The 20,055-nt window shown below is 35.3% G+C and overlaps 1 protein-coding gene across 7 annotated transcripts in view; it reads right to left on the bottom strand.

Annotated features, from left to right (window-relative positions):
• Positions 1-20,055, bottom strand: part of dgkh (diacylglycerol kinase, eta) — an 81,730-nt gene that overhangs the window by 4,623 nt on the left and 57,052 nt on the right. For 5 of the 7 annotated variants that reach the window (XM_058786966.1, XM_058786968.1, XM_058786965.1 and 2 more), the window contains 16 exons: positions 19,413-19,504; positions 19,235-19,334; positions 18,824-19,112; positions 17,151-17,282; positions 14,488-14,622; positions 13,391-13,508; positions 13,198-13,308; positions 12,816-12,912; positions 11,485-11,592; positions 10,126-10,239; positions 9,903-10,037; positions 8,565-8,831; positions 8,127-8,219; positions 7,533-7,652; positions 6,372-6,477; positions 3,897-4,027 (listed from right to left, as the gene is read on the bottom strand). In XM_058786966.1, coding sequence (XP_058642949.1) covers positions 3,897-4,027; positions 6,372-6,477; positions 7,533-7,652; positions 8,127-8,219; positions 8,565-8,831; positions 9,903-10,037; positions 10,126-10,239; positions 11,485-11,592; positions 12,816-12,912; positions 13,198-13,308; positions 13,391-13,508; positions 14,488-14,622; positions 17,151-17,282; positions 18,824-19,112; positions 19,235-19,334; positions 19,413-19,504 — 2,148 coding nt within the window. The remainder of the gene's footprint in view (positions 1-3,896; positions 4,028-6,371; positions 6,478-7,532; positions 7,653-8,126; positions 8,220-8,564; positions 8,832-9,902; positions 10,038-10,125; positions 10,240-11,484; positions 11,593-12,815; positions 12,913-13,197; positions 13,309-13,390; positions 13,509-14,487; positions 14,623-17,150; positions 17,283-18,823; positions 19,113-19,234; positions 19,335-19,412; positions 19,505-20,055) is intronic. The other 2 variants (XM_058786971.1, XM_058786967.1) reach the window with 1 other exon arrangement.

Below are 20,055 nucleotides of genomic sequence, written 5' to 3'. Positions count from 1 at the left end.
ATACTCACATTTCTTTAAGGGTAAAGCTGATTTTCAGCTTTGTATTACAATGTAAATGAACAATGTGTACACTTTCTCCGTGATATTCCATTTATTTGATAGCAAAAGTCGAATGGATGATGTAAAATGCCTCATTCTGCATCATCCGGTGGACTTCTGACAGCTCTGGGGCTTTTGTGAAAAGTATAGATTATTTTTGCTCACAGACAGTCATCATATCGAGTCCAGTGCAATATGGGTGTTGAAGTTTCCCTACCTTTTGGCAAAAGCGAACACTACAGTTAACCCTTTAAGTAAGACTATTTTTAATTTAATTTGTAGTTAAAATATATGCTATGTCAATATAGAAGTCTTGAATGTATGTTTTGCAGTATTGACCATACACTCAAGTACAATCAAAGTCAGGCATTTCCACAATCATTTTAAAATGATTATGGAAATTCCTGACTCTGGTGTCTCCCCAAAATGTCTCCACAAACCATCTGTGTTGCAGGTTTGAGATAAAGCCACAAAAAAAGTGACATCTAGTGGCAGTCAGGCTAATCTAAACGAGGCATTACACAGATACAAATACAGATTCATTTTGTTAAAGTAAGTTTCACTTTAAGCAATTTGTGTACTATATTTGCTATCACTTTAATTATACATTGCCATTATATTGGTCATCGTCCACTCTATCAGCATCGGCCATTACAACACCAATATCAGTTGATCAATAGTTAAGAAAACACAACAACCCAGGTTAACCTCGGGTTAAAACAATGCAGCTGATCCAGTGACAGCACGTCACAATACTGCTGAATTTGAGCTTGATTGGTTTACAGCTGACACACTCAGATCTATTTATGTCCCAATTAAGTTTTCAAAATATGTTTGAGGACATCCCTAAAGACAGAATGAGGTTAGACCAGATAAATGGCAGGGACGTTTGAAATGGGGGGACATAACAGAGGCGTAAAAATGGCACAGTCCAAGGTTCACTAGTGATTGTGATAAGTGTTACCAGAGCACCTCACACACATTCACTACACAACACTGCTTTCACCAACCCTTTATGTAATTCCTCAACACTGGGAGGTGTGATTCATGGGCATTTATAGTACCTTGTCGAATGTATTATGATATATTTATTACTTCAACAAGTGCACATGAAAGCATCATTGAGTTTCTGGGCGAAGATGCTTAAACTGTTTAATATATTAGACCATTCAAGTGATAATCCTAGACAGTTTCATTGTTTAACATAGCTCCACTATACAGCTATAACCAATAAAACTTTGTAAATGAGGTCCTGATTATATCTCATAATTGCATCAGTCTCAGAAGATCTGATCACAAATGAACAACAATAAACAGATGTAAATAGAGTCTGTTTTGGGATTTGATCACAAACTTCATGTGGAGAAAAGTTTATATATTATATTATATTATACAGTGTTTCCCATACATTGATTTATTTGTGGCGGCCCGCCACAATATCAAAACTGACCGCCACAAATAGATTTTTTCAAAATGCTTTGACTTGAATTTCAAAATCGAAACCCGGTGTGGGTGTTTTTATTTCACTGTATTTCTGAAGGAAACCGACTGTCTTCAAAAAATTTTGGTTGACATTTTAATTTAATCTGGCATGTAATGTCTGATAAAGCAGCGTTTGTGAGCGGTTTGTGTACAGCGTTACCGGGGAAACCGCTCTCTCCGCGCTCTAAAAGCGCCTCCCGCTGGCAGAGAATGAATTTGCATAATTGCAAGTGCCCGTTAAATATGAAGTTTTTTACTCAAGATACCTTCAAAGTAGACACTAAAGATAATCATAACCAATGTCCATCACATATGTGCATTGATATATAAAAGTTTACATTTTTTATTCTTTTCAATAACATTTATATATAAAAGTCGAATAAAACGTCAACAACAAAAATAGTTAGCTGATTTAACTGATTACCTTAAAAGTCCATTGATATCGCCATTTTTTAATACTGCTATTAATACGTTCTCCGACAAGCGGAAGCGATGAGACCTGTTTTCCGGGTTTGGTTAGGTGACGTTTGACATATACCCAATAGAGTCCAAATCTGTGGGAAACACTGTTATATTATGATGCAGTAGTTCTCAACTGGTTTTGCTGGTGTTTTCTCCTATCTTACAAAGTTGATATTTCCTATTCTTACTATGCATTGTTATATGATGTTTTAATTTGCATTTCAGACCTGCTACTGTTTGTGTCACGAGACACCAGTTGAGAACGACTGTCATATACAATGACACAAATAATGCATTTGGTGAATAAATGTGTGAAAATCATGTGAAACACATCTGAAATACTGTTTCTCGACCAAAATAATACAATTGAAACGACTCATTTCTGGCACAAATGTTCTGTGCTTGTTTTTACTTTATATCGCCTTGTCAACATGCAGTAACACGGTGATATAGTTAGTGACACTACTGAACAAAATTTGGGGTCAGTAAGTTTTTTTTTTTACTTTTATTCAGCAAGGATGCATAAAATTGATAAAAAGTGACCGTAGAGACATTTATAATGATTTCCATTTCAAAGTATCACGGTTTCCACAAAATATTAAGCAGCACTGTTTTCAACACTGACAATAATCAGAAATATTTCTTGAGCTCCAAGAATCATGTGACACTGAAGACTGGAGTAATGGAGTGATCACTAATCAGTAATAACGGAGTAATCACAGGAATGAATTAAATTTTAAAATATATGACCCTGGACCACAAAACCAGTCATAAGCAGCACAGGTATATTTGTAGCAATAGGCAACAATACATTGTATGGGTCAAAATTATTGATTTTTCTTTTATGCCAAAAATCATTAGGATATTAAGTAAAGATCATGTTCCATGAAGATATTTGGTCAATTTCCAACAATATATCAACTAATGCTAGTAATATGCATTGCTAAGAACTTCACAACTTTAAAGGCGATTTTCTCAATATTTAGATGTTTGTTTTTTTTGCACCCTCAGATTCCACATTTTCAAATAGTTGTATCCTGGCCGAATATTGTCCTATCATACATCAATGGAAAGCTTATTTATTCAGCTTTCAGATGATGTATAAATCTCAATTTCAAAAAAGTGACCCTTATGACTGGTTTTGTGGTCCAGAGTCACATATGTACGGAGCCCTGCTCACGACATGCAAGAAAAAATAAATAAATTGTGCACACGTTTTATTAATTTGTTTCCTCGATTTACTAGGCCGTGCACACAATTTACTTAAAATGAGGGGACAACTTATTAAAGCATACGCACAATCTAGTAAATTGAGGGAACAAATTAATAAATCGTGCGCACGATTTATTTATGTTTTCTTGCATGTCATGTGCAGGGCTCCGTGCCTATGTTCAAATATAAAACAGTTATTTTAAATTGTAATAGTATTTCAATTGTATTTCAATAGACCCCAAACTTTTGAACGGTAGTGTAAGTACTCAAGAAATTCAAGATCTTCCCCTCACGATCATTTCCGATGAGACGCATGTTCGTAGCAGGTGTAAACAGGGCCTGATTTGCTCCAAAAAAGCGCTCCCCGGATCACACACACATAAACATGTTGACTGTACTCATGAGCTACACAAACAGAGGCATGTCGGTGTGCAGCTGCCCATCACACAACCGCATCTTCAGAGCCTAGTCGACTTAAAATAACCCTATGTGCGTCAGGTGGTTAGTCGTGTAAGTATTCGGAGACCCAAACGACACTTGCACAGAGGAAGCCAAGCAGAGCAGTGCAGCACAAAATAGCAAACAGGGTGACAGGTAAGAGGACAGAGAGAGAGAGAGTCAAAGAGCGAGATGGACAGAGAAAGAGCGTTTCGGTTGTTCTGAGGGACATCGTGAGGCACAGAAAGGGGTTGTGTGTATACCTTGAGGTCTCTCCTCTCCAGGTGCAGGAGCTCGGAGCCGCGGATGTCGTGCCGGATGAAGGTCTCTTTGTATTCTCCCAAGCTGAGCTGCTCCAGCCAGACGGCCACCTCCTCAGTGCCCCACCTCTGAACTACACAAGTACAGAGCAAGAAGCCCCCTTCAGTGTCCAACCCCCGTACACTCGCAGGACACAAGCAAACAGGGTCAGGCCGAGAGGAGGAACAAGTCAAAAACAACCACAAAAGGAAAAGGGGACCAAAATCAAATCAAACAGGAAAGAGAAGACACAGAGAGAAGTGGCGGCAGCAGCTGGCAAAGAGAGGGTTAAACAGGTTCGGTTTGGTCACTGGCACACCCGGAGGCTTTTCTGGCATGCAGGTTATCACAGTGGCACGTCCACCATCATCCCATTAAGAGCAGACACAGAGACAGGAGAGAGAGGAGGAGGAGGAGGAGGAGGAGGGAATGGGAGGCTGAAGCCTGTGCGACCTAACGCTCCTAAAGTCTGAAAACACTCTGTTGTTGTGAATGGTGTGTTAAATCCCCGCAGCAGACGTACACGTCAAAGCCAGGGCCAAACTACGTTCAGTTTAAGAGTGTGGATGTATGCAAATCTGTTATGACATTCACCCTGGATAAACACGCCTGAACATGTCAAAGAATATGATGAAATATATTTTGTAAAACAGGCGGAGAGCCTACTTTGATCCCCCTGCAATCGTTTTTGGAGAGTAATATGTACTAAGTATGCACTGTCCTCAGAAATCTGGACTGTTTCAACAAGGATTAAAACTTTGTTTTTGTTTTTTTAAGTACAGAAAACTCCAGGAAGAATTCGTCGCTCGAGGTTAGTGCCATCAAATCTGCACTGATAAATAATCTGCACTAATATATTTGTATTTTTGTTATTATTATTAATTAAAATTAATTAATTAATTGACAATGATAATAATAATACACGCAATTTGCCAATTTTTGGAGGCTAAAACTGAAACTGAGTTTTGAAATGACTTTTTTCACCTTCTGATATGAAATCAAGAAAAACACTAAAACAAAATTATCTTGGGTACATTAAGTATATATTTTAAAATGTATTTTATTGTTACTATTATTATTATAGTAAATAGCATTATTAAGGATGATATTAATGTGTAAAATACACATTGCACATTGATAATAATACTAATACTGATAATAGTAATACACACATTTTGCCAATTTTGGAGGCTAAAACTTAAATGAGTTTTTTCACCTGCTAATATGAAATCAAGAAAAACATGAAATACACATAAAAACAAAATTATCTTGGGTACATTAAGTGTATTTATATATATATATATTTATTTATTTATTTTTTAATTATTACTATTAGCAGTATTAAAGATGACATTAATGTGTAAAATACACATTGCACATTAAAAAAATATTATATTATTATATTATTAATAATAATGTGTAAAATATACAGCATCCTTTATTATTATTATTATTAATATATACACAAATAAATTTTGCCAATTTTTGGAGGCAAAAAAAAGAAATCAATTATTTGAGTTTTTCACCATTTTGAAATGAAATAATAATAAACAAAATGATCTTGGGCATGTGCCAGTCAGTAAGTCGCTTCCTGTCTAAATGGTACTGGCCAGGATGAGCTGCAGTATAAACCAGACTTCATGAAGAAAGTCAAATGTCTGGCTACAAAAAGCTTTCTATGTTGAATTGCTAATGACGCTTTCCAAACATTGCTCTGATTGTTTGAGTGGCTCTATAATCAATGTCTGCTTCAACAAATGGGATGAGTTTAGGGCAGGACTATCAGTTAGGCGGGAATCTGGGAAGGAGGAGTGTTTTGGTCACCTGTTTGGAAAACCATCATTATTTTATACATTTCTGTTCAGTGCTGCCAGTGACAGGAATTACACACTTCACCTTTAGGCGTTACACGTGTAGCACATGTGCAGTATGACATGTTTGGGTTTGTGTCGTTCCCCTTCTGTGCGGTACACCTTGGTTTGTGCCTGCTGTTCATGTGAAGACACATGGACTGTTTCTGACTCACAGGACAACACCATGACCAGAGGAGTGCAGGGATGCTCATGGATGGTTGGGTTGGACTGAGGACCATTGGACATGAACAGAGAGTCCTCTCAGAAGAGGATGTACATGCTGTATGGCGCTCTACATTATCAGGTCTCTGCCTCCATGGGCCATCACTTCCTTTAACAGTTCCCCACATTGTCAGCAGTCATGAACAATCTTTTTTAAGATTTTTTTTTTTACAAAAATAAAAAACAAGTTCAGTCTCAGAGTCCTGCTTTTGTATCTTTTCCAATCAAAAAGCAAGATGTAACACTAATACACTTCTACATGTCTATGAATGCAACAAAAGATGAGGCATCCATGATTTTAGTGTCTGTCACATGTGAGGATATTCAAATACTGTATATGTGGACACACACACACACACTTACCTGACTGTGGGCTGGACTTCTTCAGGGCTTTCTCTTTCTTGAACTTTGGCACTATGCGAAACATGCCACTCCGACTGTTTCTTTTTCCGTACTCGAGGGAGTTATCCTGTCTCACACAAAATGACCTGTCAGTCTCAGAGTCAAGGAACTGCAAAAATATTCACTTCACATTTGTTAGTATATTATACATGTACACTACTGTTGGAAAGTTTGGGGTCAGAAAGATTTTTTAATGTTTTAGAGAAAGAAAGAAATCTCTTTTGCTCACAAGGGCTGAATTTATTTGACCAAAAATCCAGTAAAAACAGTAATATTGTGAAATATGTTTACTATTTAAAATAACTTGATTCTATTTTAATATCTTTTAAAATGTAATTTATTCCTGTGATGTAAAGCTGAATTTTCAGCATCATTACTCAGTCTTCAGTGTCATATGATCCTTCTGAAATCAATATCATGCTTATTATTTTTGTGAAAACTAAATAAATAGAAAGTTCAAACGGAACACCATTTATTTAGAAAAATAAATCTTTTGTAACATTATACATGTCTTTACTGTCACTTCTGATCAGTCTGACCCCATACCAGTGTTATCTTAGCATAGTTGAGATATACATATTACAGTTTTACAAAGATTTAGTAATTTTGTTGTTTTATTTTTTGGTCTATGATATTTTTAATAATTTTTATTTTCGTTTTAGTAATTTTAGTATGTCAAGTTTCCTTGGCAACTAGCTGAAATAAAACAAGTTTAAGTTTTTTTAAATATATTTTTTTCAAGTAACAATTTGTTTTGTTTTTTTTAAATAGTTTTAGTTTACTATAATAATTCTGCCCCATATATTTGAATAGTAGTGAATGTATACATATTAGGGTAGCTGACATTGTGGAAATTAGACATTTTTAATAGAGCAAAGGAATATCTTCACAAATAAAAGATATTTGAAAGAACATCAAGTTCGAACAACATTGGACCCCACTGACTTTCACCGTACACACTGTTTTGTGTTTTACAGAAAGAAGAATGTTATCCAGGTTTGTAATGACATGAGGGTGAATAAATTATGTCAGCATGTCCATTTCTGAAAAATATCCAGTAGGGAACAAGCTTTAAGTGAGCTATTCTTTCTGCTTCTCTCGGGTTCTGTAGGATGTGCTCACCTCCTCGTCATTGGGCTGTAAGATGTGGTAGAGCCAGGGGATCTCAGCCAGCTTTCCCAGTTCAACCTCAGCGCTCTGCAGGGCACTGGACAGCAGCTCTTCATGCGGAGGGTCCAGTTGCTAGAGAAATAAACTCACAGACTGAGTCAATGTGTCGAAGCCTCAGTCCATTTCCTGTTTTTTATTTTTTTTTGCTACTGTATCTGGTGGACTACTATACCCATACGCAACTGGCATGGTCATTCTGGTGAGTGAAAGTCGTATTGCTTGAAAGTTTATACCTTAAGACTGTTATTATAGTCAATTATGTTTCATTTAAAGGAGTAGTGTACCCAAAAATGAAAATTTGCTGAAAATTTACTGAAAAGTATAAGCTTTGTATTAGATGCTTCTCCTAAAATGCTTTCAACATAGACGTAAAAAACAGATGCAAGACTCCATTTGCTCTGCATTTCAGCGCAGTTTAAGAGAAATAATGGAGATGCTAAAAAGATCTCATTTGTGATTATTCTTCCTTATGGGGACCTGCTTTGCAGAACCATTAACATGGAAAAGGTGAATGAAAATAAGCTTAAAAGCATTAAATCAACTCACCAATGGCACTCGTCCTACTAGCAGCAACTCAGTCTCATTGTGCAGGGCCTTCACGGTGCTGGCCACCTCAATGGCAGTGTTTCTTGTCAGGCTCTGAGGAATCAGACATGAGAATTTACTCATCATTTAGTGACTTATTTGAACCATGAGGACAACAGAACGCAACAGTTGGGTTCCTGAAGTAAACATACCATTCATTTTCTCAAACGAGACACTGGTTTTTAACGATTTTCATCCAAAATATCATGTGCTCTGAGATTGATTATATGTGCTTTGGAAAATAAAAAAAATCAGTATAGAACTTTGAACTCTTTCACACCAAACCCAGATTATAATTGTGTGATGATGTCATAGTCTTATTTGTAGACAAAGTAGGTTTTTGTAATAGTACAGAGGACGAATGATGATAATTCATTGGTGTGAACTGGCATTGCTCACCTCGGGGAACTTGGGGTGTGTTTTGTTGATGGCGTGTGAGGAGGCGTTGACGGCATGGGCGAGCTCCTGCTCGAGGAGTTGGTAGTTTTTGGCAGCCTCGCAGATCCTGGTGATGAGATCCTCTGCGGCTCGAGCGCACATCTGGATGAGTGTGGCCTCCTCCTCAGTGGCCAGATCCACAGAGTGCTGAGGATACAGGTGCGGCCTCAGCGGAGGCTTGTCGTATTTCAGTTTATCCTCCCAAGACTTCAGCGTGTTTTCAAATGCCTTTATTGAAAAACAAATACAAGACTCTTTTAAAGGATAGTGAGTTTTACAGCCAGTGTTTAGCAAGGATACACACATTGACACTTATAAACCATCTTGCTTACTAAGACATATAACTGGAAGATATAGAGTGGCAACTGCCAAGTCTGTGTTTTTCTCACACAACCTCTGTAATAATTCCAGAGCAAATTACCTACTGTTTTCCAGCAAACTCAGTGATCCTCTGAGAAAACTAATCCCGTCCGAATGTGATGTCTGTGATTGCCGGTGATATTTTTTTTCACAACGCAGAACAACGTTTCCTTGTGTGTTTTGACCAACGTGAATTACCGTAGATGCTCTTACCGCGCACGTTTGATATATTTGCCTCCCAGCAAAGAAAAAAATACGATAAAAATAACAATAATAAAATCAAGAGCCAGATCACGTAAACTGTTAAGACTGGCTATTGGAATATCAGCGTCAGGTAAAATTACTCAGGTTCATTTCTGCACTCAATTGCATAATGTTTTAATTACATGTGTACCTTTATGAAAATTAAACACGGGTTTACTACAAATAAATAACTAAAGTAAAACTAAAGTAACCACACATTAACATGGTTTTGCTATACTAGCCATTTAGCTTCACGGCCAAACAGGGCTTTTATCACACATTTAATACCTTTTAGTACCTTAAATTAACACTTTTCAAGGTTCCCATTACTTCTCTTCCTTTGCACTGAGCAATTTTCAAACCTGTTTGCATTTTTGTACGACAGGGCAGCTCACTTCTTCTGAACATGCAAAATGTACATTATATTACATTTGTATGCCTCTCTATGCCCACATACTGTATTTTGATGCAGCTAAATTCTCAATTTTCATTGATATATTTTAATGTTTCTGTTGTCAGACAATGGAATGAATATGAAATAGTGACTGAAACGTGACTTCCTTTAACAACATTAAAAATCTTACTAACCTCAGACTTTTGAACGACTTATTCATTAATCTGATCTAATCCCCTGTTTTATGGTAATATTGTGGAAATAAATTCCCCAAATTATGATTCTTCCTCAGAAACACTCACGCGGTCTCTTGTCAGCATCTGGGCCCGGTTCTTGTGCTGAATTTTGATGACTCCAGGAGGCTGAATCCAGGCCTCTCCATCCACCTGGACTGGCACTCCTTCATCTCCCAGGATGGTGATCTTCACCGTGCGACACTGGGAGGGATGAGGTGAGTTAAACACTCAATCACCATTATTCACATCCTTTACAGATCTGTGTCATTAGTGTGTGAAGTGTGTTTACCTGTGCAATACGGTGATGCTGCAGTTTGATCACCCTTGAGACAGCCATCTGCATACTACCAAACACAGCGACCACTTCCAAAATTTTATCGTCAAATGAAGGGGCACAAAATATCTGCACAAAAAGACAAAAAAACAATAATGGTAAAAATAGCTCACCACCACAAGGGCCTTCCGTGTATGACAGATACCGGAAGTGAGAGAAAAGTGATTATTAGGTTTGAAATATGGATATTTTTCTTACAAAAACACATGCATTCGCTACAGGAGGCCTTTATTCACCCCCCGGAGCCGTGTGAGGCACGTTTTATTATGGATGCACACACTTTATTTAACGTCTCTTGGACTGTTGAACAAAAACACCCGCTGACGCCAATGATAGAGCTTAGAAGTGCCAGGACAATTTTTTATATAACTCGATTGGATTCATCTGAAAGAAGATAGTCATATACAACTAGGATGCCTCGAGGGTGAGTAAAAAACAGGCTAATTTTAATTTTTGGGTGAACTAACCCTTTAAATATAACCTTACTAAGACATATTATTGGGAGATATAGAGTGACAACAGATATTTAAATGCATTTTACAGTATGCAAGTAGTCTGCTATACTGTTATAAAGCTTTCATCGATTTACATTACAAGCTATCAACATTTCATTTGACCTTTTTGGCATATAAATAACAACATTTGCAACAAATTTCATATTTTGCAAGAGTTTTTTTTTCTCCTCTAGTGTGAGCTCCATATACTTACTACATTATACCATATGAGTCATAAAAGCATGATGTAAGCAAACTTTATATATTTATTTATTTAGTTTTAGATTTTGTCTAAAGGCTCAATAAACAATTCCATTAGAAAAAAAAACTAAATGAAACAAAACATATTTTTCAGACTATTATTTCATATGTCAGACTTTACAGTGTTAAACTCTCTTCCATTTCTAAAAAAAAGCCTTTTTGAACCGAGTCCTCGATTGTCCTGTCCAAGATCACAGGCATCTAAGCGTTCTGCACTCTGCCCTTCTGTAACCAGACCTTGTGCCCGGAGGTAACCTTATTCTGAACGAGGCCTTGTGAGCTAAAACAAACCAGCTGCCAAAAGGCCACTTGTTGCGAACAAAGGCCCGTGTCACTCTGGGTTCAAAAGGTTTTGTTCAGAGCCAGCTGCACGTTAAACAACACGAGTCAACACAGGGCCTGCTCATCCTTTTAATTAAACAACTCTACATCATTTGCTCTCTACATGGTGTCATATTTCAGCTCTTAACTGACATCTAAGGGCTGAACAGCTCAGAGTCAGGACGGAAATGCTGTTTAATGAGTAAAGCCCCTCATGACCTCTAGCAGCATGACTTACGTCATCCTCTTTGGTGCCGCCCCAGAAGTTGGTTCCCCCGGCGTAGCTGGGGATGTTCAACACAGCGATTCCCTGGAGACTGGGGAGTGGGATGTACTGGCCGTCACACTGCAGAATCAATCACACAACCATGAGCAGCCCTGAACATGAAACTGGGACGAGCTACAAGTGCTTCAAAATCTACTTGAGAAGATGTTCAGTTCCACCAGCTGTTGTCGTTAAATCAGTAGATAAATCATTTGTTGGTTGTTCAGGCTTGGCAACATTTGACACTTTCCACAAATATTGTAGCAACTAGTGTCCGTTACTTTTTTAAAGCACAAATCAAGGCACAAGTTTGTTGTTCCTGAGAATAAAAACTTCTAGACCAAACTTTCACGAAACCTAATTTTAATTCAAATTAACTGCAATTTCTAGAAAAGTCATTACATGTATATTAATAAAATCTCTGTGGGAATGTTTTTCTAGTTATGCCAAGCTCTAAAATATTTTGTTAGGTCAAAATTGTGAGTAAAAAAAAAAAAATATCACAAACAACTGGAAAAATTTCATTGGGTCTCTAAATATTGGACAATCAAGGGCCTTGGATTCAAAGAGGTTAAGAACCAAGTATTATCATAAATAGTGGTCAAATATTGAAGCTATAATATAGGTAGAATCAGAATATTTATTGTAAAAAAAATGCTTTTGTAACAGCTGTCAAAAATAATCTATATATTTATTGCTGTGATTTGTGATATATTTTAAAGGGGAAAAAATAAAGTTTATTTCATACACACATATATATATATATATATATATATATATATTTTAGGGCACCCTAATACCACAATTTGGGATTGAATAAAGCATTAAACAATAAAGGAGTATAACCATTAAACAAATAAAATTAAATAAAAAAATTGTTAAAAAATTAATTTGTTAAAAAATTAATTTGTTAAAAAAAAAAAAAAAAACTGATACATTAATAGGTTGTAACCATAATTTCTTAATGACTCGCAGAAAGACGATTCTCTGCCGATCCATCAGTCAATATTGCGTGATCATAATTCCCACATTACAGTGACGGTAAACTTTTGAGTTCTGTCTCATATTACATTTATGCATCAGTTTGTTTACAATATCTCGTTTGAGCTAAAACGTTGTGAATTAATCTCATACTGTCTCTCTGAAATCTCACGCGCTGACTTTTTGTAAAGCGCTGTATGGATTGAGGCGCGTACCAGGATCAAGAAACACATATGCTCTCTATTAAGCGGGAGCACTGACAGTTAAAGTCCATTTCTGATATATACATATTATTAGTGAACAATGGCTTTCATTCGTCTCACCTCCAGCTGAACTTTCTGCTCCAAGTTCTTGTAGGTCCGCTGCAGAAGCTCTTTCGTCCCCAGAACTCCATACCACATCATGTTTTTAGTGCGACTTCTGGACGGTGAAAGAAATACTAGTCAACCGCTGAGTCCAGGTCAGTGGTGTTTTGGTAAATGCATTATATCCAGCATTATATACTATTACAGTGCTCCTGTGGCTCAGTGGTAGAGCATTGCGTTAGCAGCGCAAAAGGTTGTGGGTTCAATTCCCAGGGAACACAAATACTGATTAAAAAAATGTGTAGCCTAAATATACTTGTAAGTCGCTTTGGATAAAAGCGTCTGCTAAATGTAAAATAATAATTATATGAAATAAGACTATGTTAATATCCTGAACTACCTGCATTTCTCTGGGTGCTCCTCTCGCTTGTTGTTGAACTCCAGTGAGATCTTTGCATCTAACCCAATCCCAAAGTAGTTATTCATCACACACTTCTCCAAATAGCCCTCTCTGTAAGAGAAATGACTTGTGTAAGTTTTACGAATACATTTAAAATAAACTTAAAGAAGAAAAAAGAAACCGAAGCTCTTACAGTGAGTCCAGGTCAGGATCTATGAAGGGTGTTGCACCAAAGGGATCAATGTTGGCAAGCAGCATCTTACTGATTATGGAGCTTCCAGCTATAGAGGCAGCAAGACCTGCCCGCAGACCTGAAGACCAATCAAATCAGAAAAACCATAATTAAAATTGCTATTTTCATGATGAAAGCTCCAAATAGACACTTTAAGCATCATAAATATCGTCCTTATGACTTGTGTGCTATATTCCAAATGAGGTCTGAGGTCACATGATAGCTTTATGTGAGAAACCGACTGAAATTTAGGATTATTATTTGTATTATTTTCAGCAAATAAAAATTTAAATTTTGGTCTGTTCCTCACACAAAGCTTCCGGTTTTCAAAAGTACAACTTAACATACTTTTGCTTATTATGTAAATAAAAACTATTCATTAAAACAATATACTTAAGTGAGTCCTGAATGTTTGGACACTTACCTACATGTTAATTGTAATTAAATGAAAATGTATTATAGTTTAAATGTACATTAAATGCAATTGGCTGAATGTTTGAGTGTTTTTGATCCGCTTAAGTTAGACAATGTAATTTGCTAATTATTTCTAGTGTTTTTTTAAATATTATTGTAGTGTACTGCAGAATGTAATTACGGTATACTAAAATATACATTAAAGTAATTTCTATGTGCTCTTGTGATTAGTACTTTTAACTGACATAATTACAAAGCGCACTTTTAAAAGTGTACTTAAGTGTAATGAAAGTGTGCTCATTTTAAGTATACTTTATTTATTTTTTTAATTACACTTAGGATTTGAGGTACACTACTTGAAGCGCACATTCAATACAATTCTTTTTTACAAGCATTCTGCAGACTTCTGGACAGCATTTATGAACCCTTAATGGTCTTTTTAAAAGCAGCCACAGGTCACTATTCACTTTCACTACACGGAAAAGAGCAGCACAGACATTTTTCCTAACATCTCCTTTTGTGTTTAGTGGAAAAAACTAAAGTCACACAGGTTTGAAAGAGCGTGAGAGTGAATAAACGATGACAGAAATTGCACTTTTGGATGTTTTCCGGTCAGCAGCAGCAGAGTAAAGATGCGGCCGTACCGGGACAGATGATGCGTGTGTTGAGTACAGGCAGGTTCTCCTTGCTCGTGGTGAAGGGAGTGATGGAAAAGGAGCCGCAGGACTGCGTGCTGCGACTCACACGCCTCTCTGGCGGCGAACACGGTGACTTAGCCACTGCAAAAACACAAAAACAGAACAAAACATGAGCTCATGTGTACAACACACTCATTCGTCACAGCAATGATCTGCCCAAGTGCCCATTACACAGCAAAATCTAATGCTGTTTTGTTTTCTAAATACTCAGTTTTTCCAGCACGTAAGAATAACCCGTGCATTTTAGTCACTGGCTCTCAACAAGAAGTGAAAAATCTGCTGTAAAAGAGATATTCAGCAGAACGTAACCCACATAAACAAACCAAAACACATCAAGGGCACTTAACAGCTATGAGACGCAGGAGCCCCTGAGCGACTGAACCAACTAAAGAGAATAAAGCCAGTGTTTCATGCCCCACTGGAAACATGAGCAGACAGCAGGCCACTATGTAAACAGGAAGTGCCACTGTCCAGCAAACAAAGATAATATGTTCTCAATAGACAGAAATATAGCACAGGGATCCTCTGGGACACCTACAAATATATTTGCAGCCATGAACACTTACAGTCTGTAAGTCGTAAGGAAATCCTAGACCTTCTGAAGGAAAAAGATTGTGTTATTGCACAATTTTGCAAAACAAAAGCTTGTCTCCCCATTTAGATCAGCTTGCTTCATAAAAACAACTATAACTATAAGAGTAAAGGCCTTTTAGAGATTATTAATAGAAATAAACCCATATAATAATAATAATAATAATAATACTAATAATCATGATCATTATAATAATTTATGTTGCAGATTTTTTAAACTAAGAGAAATGTGTAAAACAACTAAGAGTAATTCTTTATTTATAATTATTATAATTCATGTTGCTGTATTTTATTATAAAAATCTAATAATAATTATAATAATAATAATAATTATGATGATGATCATTTTGCTGATTTTTAACTAAGAAATGTGTAAAACGATTAAGAATAATAATAATAATAATAATAATAACAATTATAATGATAATGATGATGATAATGATATAATAATTACAATAATTCATGTTGCTGCATTTTTATTATAAAAACCTAATAATAATAATAATAATAATAATAATTTAAGTTGCTGAAATTTGAAACTAAAAGTAATGTGATACAACTAATAGTAAATAATAGTAATAGTTTTTTAAATAAACCCTTATAAAAATAATAATAATCATACTATTACTACTACTAATAATAATGTTTCTGATGTTTTAAACTAAGACTAATGTGTAAAACAACTAAGAGTAATTCATTATTTACAATGATAATAATGATAATAATAATGATAATAATTTATGTTGCTGCATTTTATTCTAAAATTAATAATAATAACAACAACAACATCAGTTATTTAAGTTGGTGAAATTTTAAACTAAAAGTAATGTGTGAAACAACTAATAGTAATTTTAATAAAAAATAAACTCACAAAAATAATAATAATAAACATACTAATACTAATAATGTTTCTGATTTTTTAAACAGACTAATGTGTAAAACAACTAAGAGTAATTCTTTGTTTAGAATTTTAATAATAATAATAATAATAATAATTAAAAATATATATAAAAATTAATAATAACAACAATAATTTAAGTTGGTGAAATTTTTAACTAAAAGTAATGTGTGAAACAACTAATAGTATTTTTTAAATAAAAAATAAACCTAATAATAATAATCTACGTTTATTTTTAAAAAAAATAATAATTTATTACAGTTGCCAACATGACAGTTGTACAGTAAACTGTACAGTATACAGTACAGTTGTACAGTACGGCTGTACATTATTTTTTTATAAAAAATAATCCCCAAAATAAATAAATAAAACCAATAATAATAACAACAACAATTTATGCTGCTGTTAATTTGTTTTAAACAAGTTACATTGAATTGCAATAATGTACTATAATGAGTTTGTCACTAGAGGGCAGCACTAACCCTTTCAGACACAAACGCATTCACATACTTCAGCTCCAAACCAAGGGCTGAATCACAGTTCATCCTAAATAAAGTGATGTTAGAATTACTGTCTCAAATCATAATGTGCTGTAAATGCACGGTTATGTTCAGAATGTTCAGAACTGCATCCTGCCTACTGTTTTTGCATGTTAGGCTTTATTCTGCCATAGATGTTTCAAATAGTAGTCGCATAATCTCATGATTATGGGCCAAAAGTTACATAAAAAAATTAACTTTTGGCAATCTGATTAAATAGTGAGTCTAAAAAAAGATCATGACTAACATTGCTTTGAGTTTCTTTGTCACGCTGGAGTCATGTGCATTGCATTGTGGTGAAGAAGTACCTAGTTCAGAGCTCTCCGTTACTGTACAACTGTCATGTTGGCAACTGTAATAAATCATATGAGTATTTCAAGCACACAGAACATGTGCATACTGTGCATTCCAGTCTTTGTAAAGAATAGACTTACAAAAAAGCCTTTAATGCACAAACAACTCCTGTGAGACAAAAAACATCCTGGCGCTTGAATGCAGCCCAGTGGAGGATTCAGCTTTTAAGTCTCAAAGGAAACAGTTAACAGCGACAGCATGTCTAAGATATAGAAGTGTGAACTCACAGGGCAAGGCTTCCAGTTCTTTAGTGTCCTCGTCCTTCTCGTTGTCTCTGTTTTCTTCCTCACTGTCCTTCCTGAAGTCTGTGGGAGACTGCAGCTCCTGCTCCTCTGTGTGAGCGTTCTGCTCGTCCACCACTACAGCACAGACACAGACAAGCCTCCTTATTCATGCACTTCTTTACATGGAACATAGAATTAGGCAGGGCTGGGTAATATTTCATTTTTTTAATTTTTTCATGTTTTGGATGGAGGTATAAAATTGCACAAAATTGTGAGCATTACAATTTTTCAAAGTGCTTTTTGTTGAAGTTTCCCAAAGAGCGTGCCATCGGACTAGTTTCACAATCCTTCCTTGTCTTGAGAACTGCTTCAGCTCTGAAAGAAGCTCTTTTTTTTTGACTGATATCAAGAATTACACTTACATCATTTCACAGACTTTAAACCTTAGTTGCATACAACTAAACTCAGTTTACTTACGTGAATCACTTTTTGTTGCAATGAATCAATCATTCTTGGATATCCCAATGTGACATTCCTTATTATTATTATTATTATTTTGTAAAATATGTACTAAAGTAAATATTGCTGTTTAGTACTATATATTGTTATATTTTATTCAAATAAATGAACATGGTCCAATAACACTTGTGCTATAAAATTAATGTGCCAAACAAAGAATATGTCTAACATTAAAATGTGCTGTATTTGAAACATTTAAATTAAAAATGGTTTTGTTTTATATTTAAAAGTAATATATTTATAATAACATTTTGTTTGATTATATATGTATGCACAGTTGTATTATATTTATTTGTATTATATCATATTTAGATAATATTTGATATTTAAATAAACAAAACATTATTTTATTTATTTTTATTATATAATACTTAGATAAGATTTAACCATATTTTAACATGAAAATGTGCTGCATCTGGAACATTTTACATTTGGTGCTGCATTTGGAACATTAATATATACACATATGTATATTATATTAAATTTAGATCACATTTAATATTTAAATATTAAACACAAACAATGTTGCTATTTTTTATTATATCATATTTAGAAAATATTTTGTATTTAAATAAACAAAAAAGTTATTATATTGATTTTTATTATATAAAATTTAGGTAATATTTAACCATATGTTTTACATTAAAATGTGCTGCATGTTTTAAACATTAAATATTTAATTATTAATTTCTTTGAGTATTTAGAGTTAATATTTTTTTACATTTTTGTGTTATTACATATATATATATATATATATGTACACTCAATTATTATATTAATTTTATTTTATATTGAATTTAGATTATATTTAATATTTAACTATACATCAAAAATGCTGTTATTGTTTTTTAATTATATCATATTTAGATAATATTTTGTATTCAAATATATTGCTCAGGCCTAGAAACAGAGAATTACAGAGTATTACTAAAACCTATTAATTTATCGATCCTCCATTTAAAAAAGATAGAAATCCCTGAAGATCGAAAGGAACTCTCAGGTCTCATGTGGTTAATCAATTTCAATATAATCGATTTAAGTCGTGATTAGTCCTTTAACAAACGCTTATATCCAGAGCAGCATTCTGTAAGCAACAGATCAGTGATTTTCTTTTTTTCTATTCAAAAGACACAGCAGGACATGCTGCCCAATCGTACTTCTCTCCGCCTGCTCGATGATCTGTCTGAGCGCTTTCTTCAGGCTGTTGGCTCTCAGCACGAGCTGCTCGCGGGGTCTGAAGAGCTTATGAGCAGAGCCTTTCTCAGTCTCATTCTCCTTCAGCTCCGTTAAAGACTCTTCACTCAGATCCTCCTCTTCTTCCAGCTCTTCCTCCTCCACCTCCTCCTCCACGATGGGTGGCGTGGTGAGGGCTGAGGGCGTCATGGCCTGCGACTCCAAATTGAGGGTCTGCAGGAGGGAGTCCAGCTTCTCGTTCAGATTCACACACTGCAGATGGAGAACAAAGGAAAGGGTGTTGCGTTGATAAACAGGTTTATACGGCATTTATTTCTGCACATGTTGAGTAATGACTGAAAGAGGTGTGATGAGGTGAGGCATCACAGACTCACTTTGAGTGTGAGTGCATCAGTTTCCTCTGTACTCTCGCTGCTTCTCTCATAACACTTCCCAACTTTGGCCACAAATTCCTTCACCGTCTCACACAATACCCTGGAGGAGACGAGAGGAAATTGTTGTTTCTTTATCGTTAGTGGTGGAATATGAACTGTGTGGAGTGAGAGGACTCACTTTGATGAAGATATGACCACTGAGTGCTGATCTGAGTTCAGGATCTTTGTGAGATGAGCAGCCACTGAATCCTCATAAGCAGATATCTGTAACTAAAGCCACCGATACACATCAATCGCCATTTTCATGTAACATTTCCTGAGCATGAAAACTAAATCACTGCACGACTGGCCTTTAATATATGCTGAATAACATTTTTGTAGCATTTTAATGTTTATTTTTTAAATAAAAATACTATTCATTACAATAAAATCCAAGTGTGTATCTCTGTCTGCTCATTATATGAACAATCAAGTCAGAAATCTGCAAGAATCTACAGAATATTTTCTCATTTTCTGCTGTGATGTGACTTAAGGTGCAATCAAATTAGAAAACATTTGGTGAAATCTCACAGGAAAAAAAGTCGCTTTCTGTTGATCAACGCTGCAAATTCGAATGACCAACTTCCCAACATCCCGTTGCAAAATCTGCATGAGGAAATATTTCCTCATACCCTCAAGGGAAATTCCAGATGTGTGGATTCCTATCAAAATGACTGGATTTTGCCCATGAAATTTCACCCAACTTTGGTAAATGTGGGCTCATTTTTATGCTGAATGGATTCACATAGAAGGTGCGTCCCAAATCGCATACTTATGCACTA

The sequence above is a fragment of the Onychostoma macrolepis genome, chromosome 09 (assembly GCF_012432095.1).
Source record: "Onychostoma macrolepis isolate SWU-2019 chromosome 09, ASM1243209v1, whole genome shotgun sequence".
Taxonomy (NCBI): domain Eukaryota; kingdom Metazoa; phylum Chordata; class Actinopteri; order Cypriniformes; family Cyprinidae; genus Onychostoma; species Onychostoma macrolepis.
Note: the sequence above shows the minus strand (reverse complement) of the source record. Positions and strands in the feature narration are given on the sequence as shown.